This window comes from Myotis nattereri (assembly GCF_964212035.1).
Source record: "Myotis nattereri genome assembly, chromosome: 5".
NCBI lineage: Eukaryota > Metazoa > Chordata > Mammalia > Chiroptera > Vespertilionidae > Myotis > Myotis nattereri.
In genome coordinates this window covers 71,621,772-71,648,001 of record NC_138080.1, presented here as the reverse complement: position 1 = coordinate 71,648,001, position 26,230 = coordinate 71,621,772, and the positions used below count along the sequence as shown (strand labels likewise).

The 26,230-nt window shown below is 38.6% G+C and overlaps 1 protein-coding gene across 1 annotated transcript in view; it reads left to right on the top strand.

The window, feature by feature from the left end:
- Positions 1-26,230, top strand: part of BLTP1 (bridge-like lipid transfer protein family member 1) — a 166,732-nt gene that overhangs the window by 135,679 nt on the left and 4,823 nt on the right. Inside the window, exons 69-85 of the mRNA XM_081091830.1 lie at positions 990-1,167; positions 2,057-2,252; positions 3,936-4,097; positions 5,125-5,264; positions 6,300-6,501; positions 11,439-11,639; positions 12,434-12,613; positions 15,293-15,430; positions 16,090-16,347; positions 17,473-17,623; positions 18,028-18,185; positions 18,287-18,479; positions 18,690-18,907; positions 21,320-21,571; positions 22,469-22,672; positions 24,249-24,443; positions 25,488-25,622. Of these exons, the coding sequence (XP_080947956.1) occupies positions 990-1,167; positions 2,057-2,252; positions 3,936-4,097; positions 5,125-5,264; positions 6,300-6,501; positions 11,439-11,639; positions 12,434-12,613; positions 15,293-15,430; positions 16,090-16,347; positions 17,473-17,623; positions 18,028-18,185; positions 18,287-18,479; positions 18,690-18,907; positions 21,320-21,571; positions 22,469-22,672; positions 24,249-24,443; positions 25,488-25,622 (3,161 nt within the window). The remainder of the gene's footprint in view (positions 1-989; positions 1,168-2,056; positions 2,253-3,935; positions 4,098-5,124; positions 5,265-6,299; positions 6,502-11,438; positions 11,640-12,433; positions 12,614-15,292; positions 15,431-16,089; positions 16,348-17,472; positions 17,624-18,027; positions 18,186-18,286; positions 18,480-18,689; positions 18,908-21,319; positions 21,572-22,468; positions 22,673-24,248; positions 24,444-25,487; positions 25,623-26,230) is intronic.

Below are 26,230 nucleotides of genomic sequence, written 5' to 3'. Positions count from 1 at the left end.
ATAATATTATTTGGCAACTAGAAATGGATGTCTGATTTAGATTCTAAAAAATTCTTTAGTTAAAATAGTTATATCTTTGAAATTCTCCTTTAAACAAGTTTGAATTTCTTGGTTGGTCTCTCTCCTTGTATTGGGCATGCTTGTACTTTAGAGAGCAGTGTAGTACTCAGGAATGTTTGGTTATTGAGAGTTTTGATGAAGTCATAAAGATGTAAGAAAGACTGGATTACATAGAAGCACGAAGGGCTTCTGTGTGCTGGGATGCTGTCCCGGGTATAACTGCAGCTTTACCATTGGTGTCATTCAATGAGTAAATGGTGCTGTAAACAGGCTTGATGTTAGATTATTTTTTCTTTGATTTTTTGTTTTGCTTTTCTTTCCTAATCTAACAGAGAATTATAAGAAGATAATGATTGTGTGGGTGGGTGGGTGGGAAGTTAGATAGCACCAGAGGGCGGATGCTGACAGTCCTTGAAGCTGAGAGAAGGATGGTGGATTCATTATACCATATGTTTACTTTTCTTATGTTTGAAATGTTCCATAATAAGAGGTCTTTAAATGGTCTATTTATTTAAGGAGGCTTTTATAAAATTACAAGATACAAAGTTAAGTTCTTACAAAAGTAGTAGTGATGATAAAAGGTGACTTTATTTATTTTGGGTTGAACCACAATAACTTGCTGGTATTCCACTGGTTTTACCTCTGTAAAAGGCAATTTCATTTGGTTCAACCTACTGTGTTCATGTGACAGTCACAACCTTAGGTGAAAGTAAAGGTAACGGTGCTGTGTATTAGGGATCATAGAGCAGAAACATTACTGTGCAAGGCATTAGCTGCTGTAGCTGGAGACACTGAGCAGCTTTACTTTCTCAGCTTCATTAATGAGGGATGACATTCCATTTACTGTATAAACAAGAGTTTGATTTTAAACAAAAGGAAAGGAGAGAAATGTCATTTTTTAAAAAAAGATAAACATTTTTTGTTTATAGAAGTTATGATAGAAGTTCCAGGAGTTTAGATCAAGATTCTCCTTCAAAAAAGAAGTTTCAAACTAATTATGCTTCTACCACCCATTTAATGACTGGCAAGAAAGTCCCATCATCGCTGCAGACAAAGCCGAGTGATTTGGAAACAACAGTCTTTTACATCCCTGGAGTCGATGTAAAGGTACAAACATCATGTCTAGGGTGTGGGATGAGGTTATTAGTACCTGTGTTTATTTTCTACCAGACATGCACTTCCTTCACCAGTTATATGAAGCTGAGCTCTTCCAAGGTTTTTCTCTAGCCTGTGAACATCTGAAGTGCAGGCTGTCACTTCCTTTAGACAGATTTCACCACAAAAGTTGGGCAGAAAGAAGTTAATTTTATTTTCCATACATTGATATTCATAACATGTTTGCTAAGGCTTGCCTAGTGCAACTTTATTAAACAACTGTTTTTTAGATTCTAGAATCACAGAATCCTATAATGTTAAGCTAGAAATAAGTTAAAATATTATCTGGGGTGGCCTTTTTAGTTTTGAAAATGGAAGAAAGCTAAAAAGTGTCATGGTCACAGAGCTAACTTGTAAACACGGGACCTGGGTCTTCTGACTCCTGGGCCCATGTTCATTCTACACATTTTCCTGCATTTCTTGTTTATTCTCATCTGCATAATTTTAACTTTGAAAGTCTGTTGTTGTTGTTTTCTTTTTCTTTTTTTTATTAGTTAAGGTATTACAAATGTGTCCTCATCCCCCCCATTAACCCCCAACCTCCCCCCCCGTCCCCCCCCCCCCCTGCCCCGCACACTCATGCTCCCATCCCCCTGTTGTCCATGTCCATTGGTTTGGCTTATATACATGTATACAAGTCCTTCGGTTGATCTCTTCCCCTTACCCCCGCCCTTCCCTACTTTCCTTCTGGGGATTGATAGCCTGATCGCTGTTTCTCAGTCTTTGGGTCTGTCCCTTTTCATCAGTCTATGTTGTTTTCTATAATCCACAAATGAGTGAGATCATGTGGTATTTATCTTTCTCTGACTGGCTTATTTTGTTGTTGTTTTTTTCAATACAGTTGCATTACAACTCCAAGACACTAAAGACTGAATCACCTAATGCCTCCAGAGGGTCTTCCCTGCCAAGAACACTCTCTAAAGAGTCCAAGCTTTCTGGTATGAAAGATAGTGCCGCCTCTCCTCCTCCTTTATCTTGCACTATCCAGAGCAAGACTAACACCTTACTTCCTCCCCAGCCCCCACCTATTCCCTCAGGTATTGAAGAAAAATGAACTTGACTTACTTTTTTCATAGCTTAATGTTTAGTTATCACCTACTTGCTCTATTGAGACTTTCAAATTCACATGTTTAAGAAAAGAGGAAATAGACTTAATAATGACTGTACAAAATTTATAGATGGAACTGTAAGCCAACTACTTTGGGCTGTTTTTAAAATTGTTATTACCTTAAAATATCCATTGTTAAAATAAACTTAATATACCAAATACTTAATTTTTTTTAGATCTATGCATATTTAGAAAAAGTTGTAGGTCCAGTTTAGGAGCTGATGATCTGGATGGAAACATCAGACTTACACAAGATTGAGTATACTGGGCTTGACCACATTATTATCTATTATTGTGTAACATATTACCCAAACTTGGTGGCTTCTAATCTCAAACATTAATGACTGGCAAGAAAGTCCCATAATCGCTGCAGACAAAGCCGAGTGACTTGGAAACAACAGTCTTTTACATCACAGATTCAGTTTGGCCTGATAGATCTTTACAAAGTTGCTGTCAAGATGTTGGCAAGGGCTATGTCATCTGAATGCTTGGCTGGGTCTTGGGCATCTGCTTCCGTAATGTCCCAGTGCACATGGTAGGCACACTGCGCCTTAGTTCTCCCCCATAGATCTCCCCGCTGGGCTCCTGGTGTGTTCTCCTAGCAGGGCAGCTGGCATCCTTCGAAAGCAGTGAAGCAGCTCCATCTCTTATGGCTTAGCCTCAGAAGTCGGGTATCCTTCCTTCCACAATGTCTATTGATCCTACAGCTCAGCTCTGCTCAGTGAGGGAGGGAACCATACAGGGCCATGAGTGCTGGGGAGCCAGGACCGTTGGAAGCTATTTTGGAATCTGGGTATCACACCATGTGAATACCACCTTCCCTGAATAGAATTTCCAAAATGGGGAATGTCAGGCTGGATAGTAATTATTTGAAACAGTTTCATTTGGGAGATGGAACTTGATATATAAATCATTTACAGTGGCTAGTAATCATGATAATAATGCATTCGTTTTCTACCATTTTCAGTTGACAAGGCACAGCTATGTCCACTATGTGCAGGAGAGAGATGACTATTCCCATTTGATAAATAAGGAAAGTTAAGGCTTATAGAAGTTGAATTTCTTTCCTAGGTTTACAAAACGAATATATGTTGGAGTTGGAAACTTAAGCCAAAGTTAGCGAAGTCTGAGATAGCTGTTATACTCATTCTGCTGATGTGGAAATATTTAGTTAGGTAGAAGGAGAGAGATGGCAGCCCATGTAGGGAAGCATTGTAAATACGTGCAAGCTGAGGACAGCAAGAACATAGGGAAGCCTGAAAATAATGACTTTTTCTTCATTTGCCACAAAATATTGTCTGTCTGAGTTCTCTGTATCTTCTTAAGTGGACAAAATAATGCTAATGAGAAATTCAGCAAAGTATAAACTTGAAAAGCTGAAACAAACTTTGTAAGCTAGAGCAAGTAGGAATAACTTGTGTTACTTACATCATTAGTCATCTTTGTATTCCAACATTAATATATCATTTCTATCAACCTGTTCTCTTTATTACATTCTTGTACAGTTTTATGTATAAGGTGCTTCACTGATTAAACAGTCATATATTTAGAATGTCTCACAAAATTATCATATTGTTTTATTAAATTCAACTCACATTCGTCAATATTCTAGCCAAAGGAAAAGGAAGTGGAGGAATCAAAACAGCCAAGTTATATGCCTGGGTAGCACTTCAGTCACTGCCAGAGGAAATGGTCATCAGTCCCTGCCTGTTAGACTTTCTAGAAAAGGCTCTGGAAACTATCCCAATCACACCAATTGAGAGGAATTACACAAGTGAGTATCCTCCTTAGGGATTTCCTTTTCTATCATAATACACTTTGGGATCCTAGTACTTAGAAGGATTTTATAATGGCATTATAATATATTCAGTGGTAATATAAAAGAATTATAGAATTGAGAAAGAGCCTGAGAGATCCTCTAGTCCAGCGCTTCTCAACCTCTGGGTCGCGACCCCTTTGGCAGTCGAACGACCCTTTCACAGGGGTCGCCTAAGACCATCTTGCATATCAGATATTTATATTACGATTCATAACAGTAGCAACATTACAGTTATGAAGTAGCAACGAAAATAATTTTATGGTTGGGTCACAACATGAGGAACTGTATTTAAAGGACCAGAAGGTTGAGAACCACTGCTCTAGTCCTTATTTACAAGTAAAGAAACTAAGTCCTGGTGAGGTTGTAGGATTTTCCAACTACCATAGCCAGTTCATGACAAAATCACATCCCTGTGCCCTAAGGTGTCTCTTAGCCTGGAGAATCCTTGGGGAAAAGGTGTAATTGCTATTTCTTTGGGGTGTTTGGTGTAGCAGCAGGGGTGGGGGGGTTTTCAGGGTTCAGGGCAGTGGTTCTCAACCTGTGGGTCGCGACCCCTTTGGGGGTCAAACGACCCTTTCACAGGGGTCGCCTAAGACCATCAGAAAACACATATATAATTACATATTGTTTTTGTGATTAATCACTATGCTTTAATTATGTTCAATTTGTAACAATAAAAATATATCCTGCATATCAGATATTTACATTACGATTCATAACAGTAGCAAAATTACAGTTATGAAGTAGCAACGAAAATAATTTTATGGTTGTGGGTCACCACAACATGAGGAACTGTATTAAAGGGTCGCGGCATTAGGAAGGTTGAGAACCACTGGTTTAGGGGGATGAGTGAGAAGTTTGACTGGGAAAAGAAGTGTGTTATGATGGGCCCCAGAAGCAAACATTGCTGTGTGTTTATAACTCTGAACTTAGTACTGTCCCTTGTCCTAATGATGAAACTTAAAATTCACTATTTTAATAGCTGTCAGCTCCCAAGATGAAGACATGGGGCATTTTGAGATTCCAGACCCTATGGAAGAGTCAACAACATCGTTAGTGTCATCCTCCACATCTGCTTACTCTTCCTTCCCGGTGGACGTCGTGGTCTATGTCCGCGTGCAGGTGGGACATTTCACTTATTCTTGTTGTAGAGAAAAATGCTTTTCTTACGTTTATTTCCCTTTCCCAACATTATTTCCCTTTCAAGTTTTCTTCTCTTTTGTATGTATCTTGGCTGACAGGTTACTGAAACCTTGGGGAAGTACATGTATAGTTTTGTATGTTTTTACTTTTCTGCTGAGGAAGGTTTTCAGAATTAGGTCTCATACTTTTGTGGCAAAAATAAAAATATATAAATTAAATCCTTTTTTTAGCATTGTATGCCTTTTTTTAGTATGGCATCTGTGCTACTTGCTATTATGGTCCTTTGGGGGCAGATATAAAGGTAATTGAGGTATAAAGTCACAGTAATGCCTTTGTTAGATTTCTCCTAAGAGCTATGTAATTTTTACTTAATGTTTTATTTTAAAATGCAGTCCTGTCAATAGACCTTTGGGAGCATATGTTAGAATCTGACTGAGTCCATTTAGTAAGAGGATTTGAAAACTACTTGTACCTAAACTTGAGGGTTTAGTTTACCCTCAATTAAAATCTAATGATCAATCTCAAGAATAAAAGAACTGCTAGTGGTCATCTGTTCAGATCATTTTCTACAGGAACAATTTGGCTAAAAGAGCCCCGTCTGGTGTTTTGCACTAGCTCTTTTCAAAATCTGATGAAAACGTGTAATGGGGTGAGGGCTTGAGAGCCTATGAAACTTTCATTAATGTTAGTCTTTTTAAATTTTAGTATAAAGGATATTACTTCCTGTACTTGATTATGAACAAGTATAATGTGAATATAAACATCTTTAATGGTCTGAATTATCTAAATATTTATCACTCAGATATAGCTCCTCAAATACTTAGATTTTTTAAAAATGATACCATTTTGTTAATGTCTCATGTCTGCTTATAAAAGCTAGTACATTAAACACAAAATCCTTTCCTGTGTCAGTAAATTTGGTATATGTGGACCGAAATGGAAATGTAATTTTTAGAATCCAATGTAAAATTGTTTCACCTAGAACATTTTTATTTTTGGCTTTCTGCACTTAAGCCCTCACAGATCAAGTTCAGCTGTTTACCAGTATCAAGAGTAGAATGCATGCTGAAGTTGCCATCCCTGGACCTGGTGTTCTCTTCAAACCGGGGAGAACTGGAGACTTTAGGAACCACATGTCCTGCCGAGACTTTGTCCCCTGGAGGTAATGCCAATCAGAGTGGAGCAAAGGCCTCTGCAGGCAAGACGGGAACCCCAGGTAAAGAAACCTTTTTTTATCTACCAGTGTAGAGCCAAGTACTTTTTTTTAGATTTATCTTCATTGTTGAAGATAAATGTCCCCTTTGTTTGTCTGTTTTTATTTCCCATTGACCCCTTACACCCCACGCCTGCCCCTCCCAGGCCTTCACGATTCCACTGTCTGTGTCCATGGGCTATGCATATATGCATATTAGTTCCCTGGTTAATCACTTCTCACCCACCTCCCACCCCTGCCTTCCCTCTGAAATTCGTCTGTCTGTTTCATGCTTCTGTGTTTCTGGATGTATTTTGTTCCTCAGTTTATTTTGTCCATTAGATTTACATATGAGTGAGATCATGTGATACTTACCTTTCTCTGACTGGCTTATTTCACTTAGCATAGTACTCTCCAGGTCCATCCATGCTGTTACAAATAGTAAGAGTTCTTTCTTTTTTACAGCTGCGTAGTATTCCATTGTGTAAAGGTACCACAGCTTTTTTATCCACTCATCTGCTGATGGGCACTTGGGCTGTTTCCAAATCTTAGCTATTGTAAATTATAACTCTATGAGCATAGGGGTGCATATATTTTTTTCTGATTGGTGTTTCTGGTTTCTTAGTATGTATTCCTAGATGTGGGATCCCTGGGTCAAATGGAAGTTCCATTTTTAATTTTTTGAGGAAATTCCATACTGTTTTCCACAGTGGCTGCACCAGTTTTCATTCCTACCAACAGTGTACTATGGTTCCCTTTTCTCCACATCCTTGACAACACTTGTTGCTTGTTGATGGTAGCCATTCTGACAGGTGTGAGGTGATACCTCAATGGGTTTTAATTTGCATCTCTCTGATGATCAGTGACTTTGAGTATTTTTTCATGTATTTTGACCTTCTGTATGTCCACTTTGGAGAAGTGTCTATTTAGGTCCTTTGCTCATTTTTAAATTGGATTGTTTGTCTTTCTTTTGTTAAGTTGTATGAGTTCCTTATATATTTTGGAAATTAACCCCTTATGGGATGTATCATTGGGAAATATGTTCTCCCATGTAGTGGGCTCTCTTTTCATTATGTTGATGGTTTCTTTTGCTGTGCAGAAGCCTTTTATTTTGATGTAGTCCCATTTGTTTATTTTCTCCTTAATTTCCTTTGCCCTAGGACAGTGGTCGGCAAACTGTGGCTTGCGAGCCACATGCGGTTCTTTGGCCCCTTGAGTGTGGCCACGAAGTTTCAATCGCACTGTATGTGCGCGCCTGCACGTGGTATTTTGTGGAAGAGCCACACTCAAGGGGCCGCAGTTTGCCAACCACTGCCCTAGGAGATGTACCCATAAACATGTTGCTACAAGAGATGTCTGAGATTTTGCTGTGTATGGTTTGTTTCTTCTAAGATTTTTATGGTTTCAGGCTTTCATTTAAGTGTATGGTGCACGTTGATGGTCTAGTTGCATTTTTTTGCATGTACCTGTCCCATTTTCCCAACACCATTTATTGAAGAGGCTGTCTTGACTCCATTATATGCTCTTGCCTCCTTTGTCAATATTAATTGAGTGTAATGGCTTGGGTCGATTTTTGGGTTCTCTCTTCTGTTCAATTGATCTATATGCCTATTCTTGTACCAGTACCAGACTATTTTGAGTACAGTGGCTTTGTAGTATAACTTGATATCTGGTATTGTGATACCTCCAATTTTGTTCTTCCTTCTCAAGATTGCTATGGCTATCCAGGGTCTTTTCCATATAAATTTTTGGAGTGTTAGTTCTAGATCTATGAAATATGCTATTGGTATTTTAATAGGGATTGCTGAATTTATAGATTGCTTTGGGTAGTATGGACATTTTAATGATGTTGATTCTAGCAATCCAAGAATATAGAAGAAGGTATATTCTTCTACTTGTTTGTATCTTCATGTATCTCTATTTTTTTAGTGTCTGTAGGTTTCAGAGTACATGTCTTTTACCTCCTTGGTTAATCTTGTTCCTAAGTATCTTAATTTTTTTTGTTGCAATGGTAAATGGGATTGTTTTCTTCATTTCTCTTTCTGAGAGTTAATTATTGGTGTATAAAAATGCTATCGATTTCTGAGTGTTAATTTTGTATCCTGCTATGTTGCTGAATTCATTTATTAAATCTAGTAGTTTTTTTTATGGAGGCTTTAGGGTTTTCTGTGAATAATGACAGTTTATTTCCTCCTTTCCAATTTGGATGCCTTTTATTTCTTCTTCTTGTCTGATTGCTGTGGCTAGGACTTCCAGTACTATGTTGAATAAGAGTGGTGAAAGTGGACATCCCTGTCTTGTTCCTGTTCTTAGAGGAAATGGTTTTAGTTTTTGCCCATTGAATATGATTTTGGTTGTAGGGTAGGTTTGTCATATATGGCCTTTATTTTGTTGAGGTATGATACCTCTATTCCCACTTTGCTGAGAGTTTTTATCAAAAAAGGGTGTTGGATTTTGTTGAATGCTTTTTCTGCATCAATTGATATGATCATGATTTTTGTCTTCCAAACTGTTTATGTAATGTTTATGTAATCACATTTATTGATTTGCAAATATTGTACCAGCTTTGCATCCCTGGAATAAACCCCGCTTGGTTATTGTGTATGATCTTTTTAATGAACTGCTGCATCTGATTTACTAATGTTTTGTTGAGGATTTTAGCATCTATGTTCACCAGGGAGTCTCTCTGGTTTTGGAATTAGGGTAATGCTGGCCTCATAAAAAGAGTTTAGAAGTATTTGAATTTTTTAAAAATAGTTGGAGGAGAATCGGTGTTAGTTCTTCTTTGAATGTTTAGTAAAATTCCCCTGCGAAGCCATCTGGACCAGGGCTTTTTTTGCTGGGAATTTTTTTTATTACCGCTTCAATTTCATTAGTAGTTATCAGCCTATTCAGGTTTTCTGATTTTTCCTCATTGAGTTTTGGAAGATTGTATTTTTCTAGGAATATGTCCATTTTGTCCAGGTTGTCCTGTTTGTTGGAATATAGTTGTTCAGAGTATTTCTTTTTTTTTTTTTTTTTTACAATCCTTTGTATTTCTGTGGGGTCAGTTGCTACTGCACCTCTTTAATTTCTGATTTTATTTGGGTCCTCTCTTTGTTTCTTGAGTCTGGCTAGAAGTTCATCAATCTTGTTTATCTTTTCAAAGAACCAACCCTTGGTTTTATTGATCTTTTGTATTGTTTTTTTAAGTCTCTATGTCATTTATTTCTGCTCTAATCTTTAATATTTCCTTTCTTCTAATTACTCTGGGCTTTTCTTATTGTTCTCTTTCTAATTCTTTAAGTTGTAGAGTTAGGTAACTTATTAAAAGGTTTTCTTGTTTTTTGAGGTAGGCCTGTAATGCTAAGAACTTCTCTCTCAGGACTGCTTTCACTGTGTCCCATAGATTTTGGGTTGTTGTGTGTTCATTTTCATTTGTTTCTGGGATATTTTCTACTTCTTCCTTGATCTCTTTGGTAACACATTCATCTATATATATAAAAGCCTAAGCAACCAAATGTCTGAACGACCAGTTGACCGGTTGCTATGACACTCACTGACCACCAGGGAACAGATGCTCAATGCAGGAGTTGACCCCTGGTGTCAGTGCGCTCCCACAGTGGGAGCACCACTCAGCTGACTGACAGGTGCTAGATGCCAGGCTCACGACTGGCAAGTGCAGTTGTGATGGTGCAAGCCTCTCCCACCTCCGCAGCAGCACTTGTGAGTGGCAGCGGCAGCAGGTGCAGCGGGGCTGGGATGAGCAGGAGTGGTGTGGCGCCTGGCCTGGGCTCGATCTCCTCCCTGGCTGCCTGCTGCTTCGGGAACTACTACATCCCTCAGGTGATGTCAGACTGCCGGTATCAGTCCGATCCCTGCAGGCTGTGGGGATCTAGTTGAAACCGGCAGTCCAACATCCCTCGAGGGGTCCCGATTGCAAGAGGGCGCAGGGAAGGCTCTAATTGTTCAATAACATGCTATTTAGGATCCAAATACTATTTAATGTCCTATTCAGATGGCCTCCCATTATTTATGTTAAAAGCATAGTGGGAATCAGCCTATCCACACATGGTAAGTTTGCCACTGACACTTGGTTCTCTAAGAGAGAGAGAGATCTTTACTTTTTGCATTTTTTTTTTGCATATGTGTAGTGGTTCTTTTTTTTTTTTCAATTACAATTTACATTCAATATTATTTTGTATTTCAGGTGTTCAGCATAGTGATCATTCTGTTATATATGTTACAAAGTGTTCACCCTCTATTTCAAGTATATACCTGGCACCATACTGAGCTATTACAATGTTATCGGCTGTTTTTCCTGTGCTATACTTAACATCCCTGTGACTAATCTGTAACTACCAATTGATACTTCTGAATCCCTTCACCTTTTTCACCAAGCCCAACCACCCTCCCTTCTGATCTCTATATCTATGTGTCTGTTTCTGGTTTATTTTTTGCTTCATTCTGTTCTTTAGATTCCACAGGTAAGTGAGATCATGTGGTATTTGTATTTCTGTGAGTGACTTATTTCACTGTACATAATACCCTCTAAGTCCATCCATGCTCGTTGGAAAAGGTGTAACTTTCTACATGTGCTCTGTTTGCACTCTTTCCTACTGGAATGATTGGGCTTGTGAACAGTGTGTCCAGTTCCCCCCTTTGCTTAAACCCCTGCTATTTTGTGCCTTTTCCTTGGCCTGTTTGAGTGTCACAAAGGAGAGTAGAAACAGGAGGCTGTGGAGTTGGCCAGTCATACTATAAAGAAATGTTTCAGAGTATTCAACCTGGTTTACCAAGTAAATTAATTGCAAAGTATATCTAACACCTCATTTTGTTTTCAAGGATTAAATTTATGAGTGCATGCGTGAGTATTTATTTTTATTTTCAAGTCATGTTTGGTGGCTCTTGAGACTATTAGTGGCAGGATTTTTAAATTTTCTGTGGCTGATAAAGATTTGGGATGTCTGTGTTAATGGCAGGTTCATCAGGACTGGGCAGCCCTCTTGGCAGAAGTCGGCACAGCAGCAGTCAGTCAGATCTGACCACTTCTAGCAGTAGTTCCTCCGGGTTGAGCTTCACTGCCTGCATGTCTGACTTCTCCCTCTACGTGTTTCACCCTTACGGAGCTGGAAAACAGAAGAGTACTGTTTCTGGCCTCACGTCTGGGTCAGGAGGCTTAGGTACACTTAGCATGTTTGCATCTTTCTCAACTTTAGAGCACTTTTCAAACTTTGATCTTTTCATAAATCATGATACCTTTAATAATGGATATAAAGCAAGATCAGAAACTTACTAATTTTTCCTTTTGATAATATATATCCTGCCTCTACAAATAAGTAGAGATATGCAGTAAGTAATTTGGGTAAACGATTTATACAAGAATTGTAAAAATCAGAATATTTTATAAGTGATATACACAGCACAATAATATCCTTGGATATAGGTTTATTTGGATAAGAAATTCTATTCTACAAATAGTAAATTTTTTAAGGTGTTCATATTGTGTTTGTTAATTTAAAATGAGACTGTTAGTTTTATTATTACTATTAGAGAACTTAAATTTCACTGGCATTTTACCAATAAAAATGCTCATTAGATCATTCTGCTTAAATTTTTACCTCACTTTAAATCAGGGGTCCTCAAACTTTTTAAACAGAGGGCCAGTTCACTGTCGCTCAAACCATTGGAGGGCCGGACTATAGTTAAAAAAAAAACTATGAACAAATTCCTATGCACACTGCACATATCTTATTTTGAAGTAAAAAAACAAAACGGGAACAAATACAATATTTGTATTTGCATGTGGCCCGTGGGCCATAGTTTGAGGATCCCTGCTTTAAATGATTTTAATTGATGTGTTTAATTCCAGTGTTTTGGATAATTTCATGGAATTAGATAGTTGTGTGTATATGTATATGTACACATGTATGTTGTGTATATGTACTCATGTAGGTGTGTGTGGGTTTTTTTAAAGGGAATGTGGACGAAGACCCCACTTCAGTCACTGGTCGAAAAGACTCACTGAGTATAAACCTTGAGTTTGTAAAAGTGAGTTTGTCTCGGATAAGGCGTTCAGGAGGTGCCTCGTTTTTTGAAAATCAGTCTGTAAATAAGTCTGCAAGCAAAATGGACACCACACTAATAAATATATCTGGTATTCAATTTTATAGTTTTTAAATGTAAATGTTTGTTTTCCAGAATTAAATAAGGGGCTCCTTTTTAAGTGTTTAAATATTACATTTATTTAATAATATGAAGCTTTTAATGGTAAAGGAGAGGAATGACAGTCCAGCCTAGTGTACACTTTCAGTGCAAGTAATCAATGTTAGAAATGTTATCTACACTAATAAAAGAGAAATATGCAGATTGACCATACCTTCATGACACCCACCAGCCAATCAGGAGTGAGTATGCAAATTAACCCAACAAGGATGGTGGGCTAATTTGCATACACAGGCGTGGAGCAGCCGGGGGTGGAGCAGGATGCTTGCGTTGTGGCCATGGCAATGAGGCAGGCATTCCGCACCACCCTAGCCTCTCTGGGCTTCTGGGCAGCATGGGAAGGCAGAAAGGCAGCTCTGGCCAAGCGAAGGCAGTGCTGGCAGCCAGGGGAAGAAAGGCCCATTCTTGCACAAATCTTAGTGCATTGGGCCTCTAGTTTCTAGATAAATATACAGAAATATCACCCAAGGGCTAAAATGTGCCTCATTGAGTCACCTAAAACTGCTCTTCTCTTTACTTCTCTACCATAAATTGGTAAAATTTCTAGTGTTTCATTTGATTTTCTAATTGTAAATTCTTAAAACACTAAAGAGGAATGAGTTAAAAATGTTCCACATGCATTTAGTTTTAAATATTTAAAAGTGATTTAGTCCTGGCCAGTATGGGTCAGTTGGTTGAGCATTGTCCCACTCACCAAGAGATAATCTGGTTTGATTTCCAGTTGGGGCACATGCCCTGGTTGCTGGCTTGATCCCCAGTAGGGGTGTGCAGGAGGCAGCTGATCGATTTTTCTCTCTCCTTGATGTTTCTCTCTCCCTCTCCCTTCCTCTCTAAGAAAATCAATAGAAACTTTTTAAAAAAAGTGATTTGCCCATAGTTACAAAGCTAGTTATGAAGCTAGCAGTGCACATGCACATGACTCATATGCTGGTAGCATCGATTCTTTGGGCAGTGAAGCCATTAGAAGTTTTTAAGAAATGGGATGACAACATTGTCCCCAAAGATAACAGACTGTATTGTACATTTAAAAATCTATTGAGTTTGGCTCAGTGGTTAGAGAGTTAGCCCCCCAGACTGAAGGGTTGCAGGTTCAATTCTGGTCGAGGGCGCATACCTTGGTTGAAGACTTGATCCTCGGCCCAGGTCGGGATGTGTGCAGGAGGCAGCCAATCAATGTGTCTCTATCACATTGATGTTTCTCTCTCTTTGTCTTTCCCCCTCACTCCCACTCTCTCTAAAAATCTTTGGAAAAATTGAGAGGATAAATCTCATCTTAGGTGTTCTGACCATAAAAAAAAGACAAAATTTTATATGGATTACAAAATAAACGTGTGTGTGTGTGTGTGTGTGTGTGTGTGTGTGTGTGTGGTGGGTATTTTAGAAATAATTCATGGCAGCATGAAAAATGGGAGGGAAGATGTGTGGGGAGGCTGTTTAATTAGACACAGCAGCAGGGGCTGAAGGCTGGACTGTGACAATAATGAAGAAGAGGGAATGGTGTCTAGAGAAAGAGGAGAGAATCTACAAACTTGAGGACAGAGTGTGTGCAGAGCAGCAGAGACAGGATGCCTCACACTTTCAGCCTATGTGTCAGAAGGGACAGAGTGGTAGACAATAAAGGAGGAAGTACCTCCAGGGCATTTAATGGAAGGATGGGGTAGGAAGCTGCTGATAAGCTGTGAGATCAGAGGGAAACTGAAGGCAGGTCTGGGGGACCCAGGTGTGAAGACCCTCCTGAGGCCCTAGAGGAGGAATAAGGAGGGCAGAGCAGGAGCTGCGTGACCAGCATAGGGCCTTCACACTGACCAGCCCTGCTCTGGCAATGATCACCAACCTTTCAGACCTTGTGGACCACCAGTTGGTGACCATTGCTCCAAAGGATTCCTTAAACCAGCGGTTGCCAACCTTTTGGACCTCATGCACCACCAGTGGTCCGCAGACCACTGGTTGGTGACTGCTGGTCTAGCGCAGTGGTCGGCAAACTGCGACTTGGCAAACCGTGGCTCGCGAGCCACATGCGGCTCTTTGGCCCCTTCATTGTGGCTCTTCCACAAAATACCGACTTCTGCACATGGGCCACGAAGTTTCAATCGCACTGTACATGCACGCCCGCACGTGGTATTTTGTGGAAAAGCCACGCTGAAGGGGCCAAAGAGCTGCATGTGGATCGCCAGCCGCGGTTTGCTGACCACGGGTCTAGAGGAAAGCAGCAGTTCCCCCACACCACCACTTGGTTTGAAGTCACTTTTGAGGAAGTGTGTATCCCAGTTTATCCCATGATTCATTCGCCACATTTTAGAAAAGCCCTGTGTTCAAGTTGAAAGCTGTCTGTAAGACTGACCTTTAGAACCTCTATGAGAATTTATTGATAAAGTGTAATTCCAGTTTGCCTTTACCTCAACAAAGGAATGGAACTGAAGTGCTAGAATCTGCTACTTTTCTCATTTATGGAAGGAACATATTATCCCTTACTAATCATGCTGTGCAACTTTAGATATTTCATGAATTGTAGCTATTATAATTTAGTTGTGTAATACCATATTATACCATGTAGAAAATATTAAAGGTTTTGGAAATTTGTACTAACACATTTTTTAAATTTCTGTATCAGCTGTTTGTGACATAGGTTCTGCTTCCTTTAAATATGATATGCGCCGGCTCAGTGAAATTCTGGCATTTCCAAGAGCCTGGTACAGGAGAAGTATTGCAAGACGTCTCTTCCTTGGAGACCAAACTATAAATTTGCCAAGTAAGCTCACTATGTAATTAGAGTTACACTTAGTTTGCTTTTAATTTTGGTTGCAATAGTAATAAGATCCATGATTGACAACACAAACTTTGTCTTACTTGGTAAGTTGTGGCATGCAGTTCATTCCCTCATTCAAGCATCTGCTGATCCCCTCCAGTGTGCCAAGCATGGGAATGCATGAGCAGGGTCACAGAGAACTTGCCCTCTCAGAAACTACATTCTGCTGACATTAACAATTATTTTATAATCTTAATAAAATCTGGAAATGCAGAAATACATGTAACCATTAAAATCATGATTAGATAAGCATGGAAAATAGAAAGTGTTGGGGACATGCTACCATATTGCCTGTGTTTTTCTCCTGGACTTAGATATTGTATAAGTGAAAGGTAGAGTTAGCAAGATACAGTACAAAATATACAAAACCTGGTCTTGGTCTATTTCCTCATCTGTAAAGTGGGAGCATAATACCTCTTCAGCCATTCTCATAGTGTTTCTGTGAGAAATAAACTAACGAGCTGGAATGTGCTCTGCACACTTGTCAAATAGAGAACTAAAAGTATGTAATGTGCTTAGAGGTGGTGGAGTGTTAAAATTTATTATTTTATAGCATGCCAGTTTTACCCTGTTAATTGTTTTTGTTTCCACTTTTCTGTTAGCGTCTGGCCCAGGGACACCTGATTCCATCGAAGGGGTGAGCCAACATCTTTCCCCAGAATCATCAAGAAAAGCTTACTGCAGGACCTGGGAGCAGCCGAGTCAGTCAGCCTCCTTCACCCACATGCCTCAGTCACCCAATGTGTTCACTGAGCACATGACAAACAGCACCATGTCACCAGGGACAGTGGCACAGAGCCTGAAGTCCCCAGCTTCCATAAGATCCAGGAGTGTATCGGATTCTTCAGTTCCCCGAAGAGGTAACACTGCCCTCTTTGTTATCAGTGGTCCTCCAATGACTCCAGGATAAAAATCTCAATTAGTTACTCCCAGATTTCTGTCTCACCTGCAGGGAAGTAGACTCTTGCAGGTTTTTATGGAAGATGGAGGGGAGGGGATCCAAATCAAACAACACACACTTCAAAGTATCTGAATGCAGAAGAGATAGCTGGGTGGCTCAGAGCTTTAAAAGGGGGTAGGGAAGAGGAGAGAGCACATGGTTAGTGTGGTGCTTTGCAAAGGGGTAGGGAGAGAGGAGGGAGCACATTGTTAGTGAGCTCCAGATAAGATAATACAGTTATTTTTTAAAATTGTTTTCAATTAGTTTATACTCATTATTTTGTATTGGTTTCAGGTTTACAACATAGTGGTTAGACAATCACATTGCTTTACAAAGTGTTCTTGACTATATTCCTTATGCTGTACTTTATAGCCCCATTGCTATTCATAACTGTCAATCTGTACTTCTCAATGGTACAGTTATTTTTAGAAGTAAACCAAACCTACAATATTGTAAAAGATGTTTGATATTGAAAAAGTTAATTTTTGTATTCATTCATTCTTTTATTCACCCATGTTTTTTCAACTCTTATGTGCTCAGCATTCTACTTGAGTCTGAACATTTAAAAATGAGTGATTTAGTTCATGTCGCAAGGTAAGATTAGGGTATAATGAGCAAATGCAGGACTCAAGACATGCGTGAGTCTGTACGACACAGAAGACAGGCATGCAGCAGCCTCTGTATCTCAGAATGGTCCCTGCTTTCAGGTCCTCTGTTAGCCAGTAGAAACTTGGGATTTCCTTCTCTGCTGAGAACCCAGGGTGATGAAAGATCTGTGCTGCTGTATCCTGTGCATACTGGAATTTCCTCCTGTAACAAGGAACTCATAGATAACTTTCTAAGCTTCCAGAAAGTGCGACTTACAGCACCTGCTAAAGTCAGTAAATGGTAACTCTTTTAGAGGCAGTGTGATAGCTATTTAACATTTGGCTATAACACAAGAATATCATTTCAATCTTTGGATTATAGTGGTAAGAGTAGTTTTTGCTTTGTAATCACTGAGCATCTGTGAACAAATGTGCATATGATTTTTTTTTATTTTTAGACTCACTTTCAAAAACATCAACTCCTTTTAACAAATCCAACAAAGCAGCAAGTCAACAAGGGACTCCATGGGAAACACTTGTCGTGTTTGCTATCAACTTGAAGCAATTAAACGTCCAAATGAATATGAGTAATGTAATGGGAAATACAACGTAAGCTCTTCAGATACAAAGAAAATATATTTAATCATTACTTGTAATTTTTCTTATAGTGTATTAAAGTAATTCAAAACCTTTCTCTAATGCTGAAATGTTTGAGACAGTGAAAACAGTAGATAAAAGATACGAAATTGCTTTATACTGAAATGGCTAATCTACTCATAAAGATACTATACTATAAAACAATATGAAATGTATGTTTTAAAAAGAGAAAAAATTATAAGTAAAACAGCATAATTTTCTAGCTAAGCAAAAAGCCTTATAAATATTAATATTTAAACATTTACTGGTTTTTATAATAAACTTAAAAAAAAACTTTTTTGAAATCATCTAACTCCTGTTTTAGTTTGTAACACTGGAAGCCATATGTCTACTTAATAATCCTTTTCTTATTTTAGTTGGACAACGAGTGGTTTGAAGAGCCAGGGCCGCCTGTCAGTAGGAAGCAACCGTGACCGAGAGATCAGCATGTCCGTGGGGCTGGGAAGATCCCAGTTAGACTCTAAGGGAGGGGTTGTTGGAGGGACCATCGATGTCAATGCACTGGAGATGGTTGGTATGTTGAATTTTACAACTGAAAAATATATTGAAAAAAAGTTTTAAAACTTTTGATGAGTTTTTCCCATTCAGCATTTCTCTGAAAAATAATTATTTCAGCTCATATTTCTGAACATCCAAATCAGCAGCCCAGTCACAAAATTCAGATCACGATGGGCTCCACTGAGGCCCGCGTGGACTACATGGGCTCCAGCATCCTCATGGGCATCTTCAGCAATGCTGACCTCAAGCTGCAGGACGAGTGGAAGGTGAATCTGTGCAGTGCCTTGGATTCAAGCATAAGTGATAAAAGGTATTCAGGAAATAGGACCTTTCAAACTTTGTATGACTGCTCTGAACATATTTTCTGTCATTCAGTGAGAAAGCACAAGCTTTTATATTTTGCAATTAATGTGAATGAAAAAGCTTGGTGGGGAAGGGACTTTTTCTTGTACTTTTAAACCATGTACTTCTAAACCATCTTATATAAGCTATATGATAAAGACTCTGTTTTATATTCTAGTGAAATTTTTGTCCATGGAGATTTGAAGTGGGATATTTTCCAAGTAATGATATCAAGATCAACCACACCAGACCTGATAAAAATAGGAATGAAGCTCCAGGAATTTTTCACGCAACAGTTTGATACCAGCAAACGAGCTCTGTCTACCTGGGGACCAGTTCCTTATCTTCCACCTAAGACAGTGACGAATATCCTAGAGAAAAGTTCACAAGAGCAGTGTAAGAAATAGAACTAAGGCTTTGTATGTGCTGATCTTTCAGTGAATGTGTTGCAATTTTCATTAAAGTCACATAGTATCTGTATGCCATGCTTAGAGTGATCCATATGCTCTTCTCCAGTTCACTCAGCAACATACCTGATTCCCACCCACATGGGCATTGAAGCCATCATTTGAGAAGTAACCATTTCTTATCTCCTCCCCTTGCCACAGCTCATCTGAATCATCCATATACCACATTCCTGAATATAAATTATGACAATACCATGTTCTGCTTAAAAGCACAAGCTGTGGAATCAGAATATCTGAGTTTGAATTTATTAGCTGTGTTCTCCTAGGCAGATTATTATTTTCACTCAGTAGGTCAATCAACAAATATTTATTAAACATGCTCATGTGCTAAAGCACATGGCATAGATCTAGTGGGCAAAGTTCCTAGCCTCATGAAGTTTACATTCTAATGGGAGAGACATCCCAAATTTAAGTTACTAACTAAAATGCAAGATAGTTTTAGGTAGAGAGAGGTGCTGAGAAGAGGAATGAAGCAGTGGAAGGAAACAGAGAATGAGTGTGTGAGGATGGCCATTTTAGAAGGGGGCTCCCGGAAGCCTTTTCTCAAGTGAAAGATCTCGGCTGAGGGCTGGGAAAGAGCGTTCCAAGCACAGGGGCCTGTGGAGAGTGCAGGGCTCCCGCAGCAGGAGGGTACTTGCTTTGAGGGTCACGAAGGCGGTCACTGTGTAGAACAGTGGCAAGCAGTTACACACTGGACCTTAGCTCAGATAGCTAGGCCACGGATAAGAGTTTTAATATGATGGGTAGCTATTGGAGAGTCTCGAACAGATTTGATATTATTTTACTTTATCTTAAAATATTCCTTTGTAAAGCATCACTCTGGCTGCTGTGTGGAGAATAGACTGTAGGCAGTTAAGGATGGAAGTTCAGAGAGCAAGTGTAGTAATTACTACCATTACACACATACTGACCTTACCATAGTAAGGAGGCGCTGTGGGAGTCCAGGCTACTGGTGATGGTGGCTTTAACTAGGTGATAGAAGTAAAGTGGCAAAAAGTTGTTAGAGTTAGGATAATTTTTAATAACTTTTTATTATCACAGAAGCAATACTTGTACATTAAAAAAAAATAGAAAATACAAGCAAAAAATAAAAGCATCCTATTCCATCAAAAAATCATTCCTGTGACCACCTGAGAGCATGCACCTTCAGATATTTTTCTATGCACCTATATATGTATATGTTCTTTTTACCAAAATATTGTTCATACTGTTTTATAACCTTTTCCATTCAACAAGCTCCCACTTTCCATTTTGCTATTTTAGCTCCTCTAGCCTGTGACCACATTCCACAACTGACCTAAAATTTGTCCAAACCAGTATATCACATTCAAGATCACAGGTCAGATCTGGTTATGTATCTTTACTCTCTTTTAATTCAGCATAGTTCTTTTTTAATGACCTGACTTGAGAGGCTTGGCCAGTTATCCTACACAATGTCCTGCCTTCTATTTTTCAGTTGCTTCCTTGTGGTTCCATTTATCTCCTTCCTCTGCTCCTTTTATTTCCTTTAAACTAGAATTGGTGTCAGGCATATACAAATGGAGGGGGGTTTTCCTAAAATGCCTTTCCTGGATTCTTGAAAAAGTCCTTGTCATAGAAAACAAACAAATAGACTCATAGAATTGTTTTAGATTAAAGGAAACTAAAGAGACATGCCAATTACCGTAAATACAGTGCATGGCCCCTGGTTGGATCTGGAGCTGTGGAAAACAGCCAAAAAGGACATCACTAGAATAAATGGGAAATATTAAGGTGTGTTACTCAAATACCTGAAATACCTGGAGGTCTTATTCAGATGCAGATTCTGATCCATAAGTGTGGGGTGGACATAAGAGCCTGAATTTTAAACAAGCTCTGGGTGATTATGATGGTCCTCAGACCTCACTTTTGAGTAGTAAGGGTACAAAAGAGTAAAAAAAGAAAATGTACTAAAATTCAGGAGGTCTGTTTGATATCTAGGTCTTCTAGTTGCTGGTTTAGTTAACCCGTCCTCTGCTTCACTTGAACAGGGTCCAAATGAAATACCTAGTTTACAGTTACTGTGAGAATTGTATAAAATGTCATGCAAGTATTTGTAAATTATTACAGCAGTATTAGTTGCAATTATTAGCAAGTTACTACTTTCCTTAGTTGCATCCATCCTTATGCAGCATCTTTCCCAAGACTATATGCTTATTAGCTTCTGCTTAATGTTAACCAGGGTTGGGTTGTTGTTTTCATCCCTTACCTGAGTCACTGCAGCTGCAGAAAGGAGCCCTGCTGCTCCCCAGCTCCCTGCCATTGCCATTGCAGATGTGCCCATGGCAGGCACTCAGGACAAACCTGTTTGGTTTTCTTGCAGTGCTGGACGCTGCCCACCATCGACACTGGCCTGGAGTACTGAAGGTGGTATCGGGATGCCACATATCCTTATTCCAGATCCCATTACCAGAAGATGGAATGCAGTTTGGAGGATCGATGAGCTTACATGGAAACCACATGACACTAGCTTGTTTCCATGGTCCAAATTTCCGTTCAAAATCCTGGGCCCTTTTTCACCTAGAAGAACCAAATATTGCTTTTTGGACTGAAGCTCAGAAGATCTGGGAGGATGGTAAACTGACACATTTCAAACTTTTACTCTTTTCATCTTCTGATGTGATAATACATAGCAGAGTAACTTTTCTTTCTCATATCTTTGATCTGTTTTCTCTTATAACATTTCTGAAGTCCATTCTATTTGTTATTATGTACCTGACATGTCAAGGAGTTCACTGCCAATGAGTCAGTTTCTATAAAGTCTGGGATGTAAAAGACTTATTTCTGAACTTGCTATCTATTCTTTTTCTTGCTTAAGCAATTAAAGTTTCTGTTACTGGCTGTAATCATAATAGTACTTATTGTAAAAATTTCTTACATAAACATGAAAAGAAGAGATACAGTGGCAGTATATGGAAATGATCTGCCTTCAAGACTACAATAGGCAAGGCTCTGCTTTTACCTCTGTTTACAGTGGTAGACCCAGTTCCTTTCAGCTTTAGTTTTTTACTCAGTGGTTTCTTAATGATGACCCCTCCCCCCCCCCCCAAAAAAAATGGTTGATGCTTTTTTCTTTTTTTATTGTTTAAAGTATTACATATGTCTCCTTTTTCCCTGATTGACAACCCCAACCCCGGTCCACTCCCATCCCCAAGAGCAAGCCCCCACTGCCCCAGTGTCCGTGTCCATTGGTTATGCTAATATGCATGCATACAAGTCCTTTGATTGATCTCTAACCCCCTCTCCCCTGCCCCTTGTCTCTGGATCTGTTTATGTTGATAATTATGTCCCACATATGAGTGGGTTGATGCTTTTCATGTTACTGGGGATAAATCCAGTAATAGCTAAAAGAAAAAATATTTGTGATTTTATTTCTCACTTATTTACTCATTTTCTATCTGTTGCTCTAAGCACAACTCTTTTCTTGCATCTAAATATAATTTGTTACATTAAGAAACTTTTTTTCCTCTAGGCTCTAGTGATCATTCTACATATGTTGTACAAACATTGGATTTTCATCTGGGTCATAATACCATGGTTACCAAACCATGTGGCGCTTTGGAAAGTCCTATGGCAACAATAACCAAGATAACAAGGCGTCGCCATGAAAACCCACCCCATGGAGTAGCGAGTGTGAAAGAATGGTTCCATTATGTTACAGCCACAAGAAATGAAGGTTAAAAGTTTGATTTTTTTGGAGATATTTTGTTTTTTTCCTAATTTGGATTCTGTTGACTGTATAGAATTTAAGTGGGGGGGAAACTTTTCATTTCTTCAATTAAACAATTTTCATTTTACTCCTGCTGATGTAAGTAACAATATTAATGCATAGTTTCATCACCCTGGTAATGCAATATAGACTTAAATTATTTTAGATGTAACTGAAAACAATCAAAGTAAAATTGGCTTAAATAACTGAAATTAAGTTTACTTTAAGATAATTGGAAACCTATTTTGATACTGTTAAACATTAGAGATTTGGAGAAGTTATGACACAACTAAGTACTAGGATGCCACAAACTTAAGGTTCTCAATGGATGAAATAAAATGAAACTAAATAATATCATTCCTATGAAGTCATAAGTTTAAAGAGTGGTTTTGATGAGTTTTTCATTTGATTTGATCACCAATCTTAATAATGTGGTCATGAAAATTTTTATTTTGTGGTTGTTTTATGTTCAAGTTTATAATATTGCTTTTACTGATTTCATTTGTATTAGAAAGCTGACTAGATTGAGAAATAAGACTTGAATGTTTTATTTAAAAATGACTTTTCAAAATGGAAAGGATGATGACATGGGCCCATGGAAAATAGTTACTATGGAATGGGCAACCCCAGGGATTAAAGACTGTTCTGAGAATAAAGGGGTATAAGGAAGCAAATTAGAAGAGTGTGGATGTATTAACTGTTCTACCTTCTAAGTACACATTTTAGGGAAGGGTTCCTTTTTGGCTGGGATACTATGGAGGGGCTGTCAGCATACTGAACTGCCACCTGTGTACCTAGAAAAGTGCTAATTTTATAAGACAACCATAATGTAATCATAGCACATACATTGGGGAATATCAGGACTTCTACCTGATTTCAAGATCAGGATCATATTTAATCACAAATTCTGTAAGAGTGAAGTATTCAATGTATGGAGATTAACGAAACTCTTAAATTCAGATATGAATTTAATCCTATATAATAAAAGCGTAGTATGCAAATTGTCCCCTTGACTGGGAGTTCGACCATGGGGTGGGGCCGGCTGGGGGAAGGGAGGGAGGCTCTGGCTGGCAGCAGCAGCTGCTAGGGACCCTACCAGTGCACAGATTTCATGTACTGGGCCTCTAGTTGAGAATAATATTCATTTTAAAGTTTCAAGAAACAAAAAAGCAAAATGGATTGGATTTTTGGATTTATTCAAAACTATGTTATAAAGCTTCAGTCTTGAGAAGTGATCTATATCACTATATATGTGTGTATATAAGTATAAATATAAATCACTACATATAAATTAACATAGCTCTATATTTATTTATATGTGTCTATACCCCTGTCTATATATATATATTATTCTCAAGACCACAACTTTATGTGGTTCTATTTTTTATTTTTTATTTTCTTTTTTTATTTTTTCAAATGTGAGTTGATTTTGAAACTTTTGAAATGATAAAAGTTCCTGTATCATAGTGCCATGAAAGCTATAGGCTTATCTATGTCTATTGGTTTAATTTGATTGTTACTGTCTTTATTATTATGCATGTAGAGCTAAACCTACTTCGTAACGTTGATGCTAATAACACCGAGAATAGCACTACTGTGAAGAATTCCAGTTTGTTGAGTGGATTCAGAGGAGGTTCTAGTTACAATCATGAAACAGAGACTATCTTTGCATTACCAAGGATGCAGCTTGACTTTAAATCTATTCATGTTCAAGAACCACAGGAACCTTCATTACAGGGTATGTGGAAGAACAATCTTTAGTTTCTGAAGTTACTAAGAAAATTCTAAAGGAACTTAGAACTGTTTTTTATTATTTGTGTGTAATATTGTTATAATCTGATTATATAATTATCTATATCTATATATAAAAGGCTAATATGTTAAGTGTACATCTGACCAGCTGTGACGCGCACTGACCACCAGGGGGCAAACACTCAAGCAGGAGCTGCTGAGCTGCAGTGACTTGGCAGTGGCACTTCTCGGGGTGATGTATCCTGGAACCAGATAGGAGGGAGCCCAATTCCTCGCAGGGCCATGCGATTCCACCTTCGGCCGTGGGTTATGTTGTTGCTGGGGTACTGTCGGCCCTAAATCTGGTTTACTGCACACTTGTGTTTGCATTCCGCACCCTGTACAACAGCAACTTTGCAGAGTGCCCTCTCGCACTCTGGGACCCCTCGGGAGATGTTGGAGAGCCAGTTTCGGCCCAATCCTGCAGGCCAGGCTGAGGGACCCCATCTGTCGGAGGGACCCCACTCACTCCACAGATGCCCTTCAAGCCACGGCGCCACCCCAGGTGTGGCCAGTCGGAGAGGAACCACGGGAGGTTGGCTCCAGGGCATGTTCAGCCCATCTTGCCCAGTCCTGCCCTACCGGCCACCTTCTAATTAATTTCAATGTGCACAAATCCGTACACCAGGTCACTAGTGTTATATAAAATAACATAAATTGATTTCCTGGGTCAAAATGATTGATGTTCTTGCCAGCCATGTAACCTGTGGCAAATAATTTAATCCATTTGTATCTCTTTCTCCTCAGTAAATTGGAGGATAATAACTGGTTCAGAGGGTTTTTATGAGGAATAAATAAAAAATTATATTTATGTTAATATAAAATGTTTATTAAACCATCATCATTCTGTGAATCACATACAAAAATACTCATTTCTTTCTTGTTGCATTTCAGTGGATGCATTTACACAGACACATGTAAATCCCTTAACAGAAAGAGAAAGGGATTTATTTAATTAAATCTTTACCATAAAGGAACTTTGCCCTTGCAGATGCCAGCCTGAAGCCGAAGGTAGAATGTAGTGTGGTGACAGAGTTCACTGACCATATTTGTGTGACTATGGATGCTGAGCTCATCATGTTTCTCCATGATTTAGTGTCGGCTTATCTTAAAGAGAAAGAAAAGGGTAAGTAGCATATTCTTGTTTTGGGGATTATGTTTTTTTCTTTCAAGCTTCAGGAAAGGCAGCTGTCTGCCATTTATATGGATTTTTAATGATCTAATGATAAATGAGTACAATGTGTCTCCTTCCTCTATGAATTGCAAATATCAATAAATAAATGAAATGAATATAAATAATCTATTAGTAAGACTATGTAACAGATTGACTGTCTGCTAGGCACACACAACACTCTAACCATGCCTCACGTTGAATATATTTTGTACTTCACAAAATATTTCCTATATGTATGGATATTATCAGACTTTGTAGGAGATTCTCACAAAGTAGTAAAAGGAAAAACCTCAATGAAGAAATACTACTAGTCAAGTGAAATGACTAGAGAAACTACATAATAAAGGAGCGTGTTGCCTATTACTTATGATCACTAATTTATAAAGACTTCGTCTTTCATAAAACATTTGCATGTTTACTATATTGAGTGAAAAGGCTGCTTACATAAAAAGCTTCTAAGTACCACTGTTCAAATATATGTATCACATTAACATACTAAAACCATTGAGTTGTACACATTAACTGAGTGAATTTTATTGTGAATTATATCTCAATAAAAC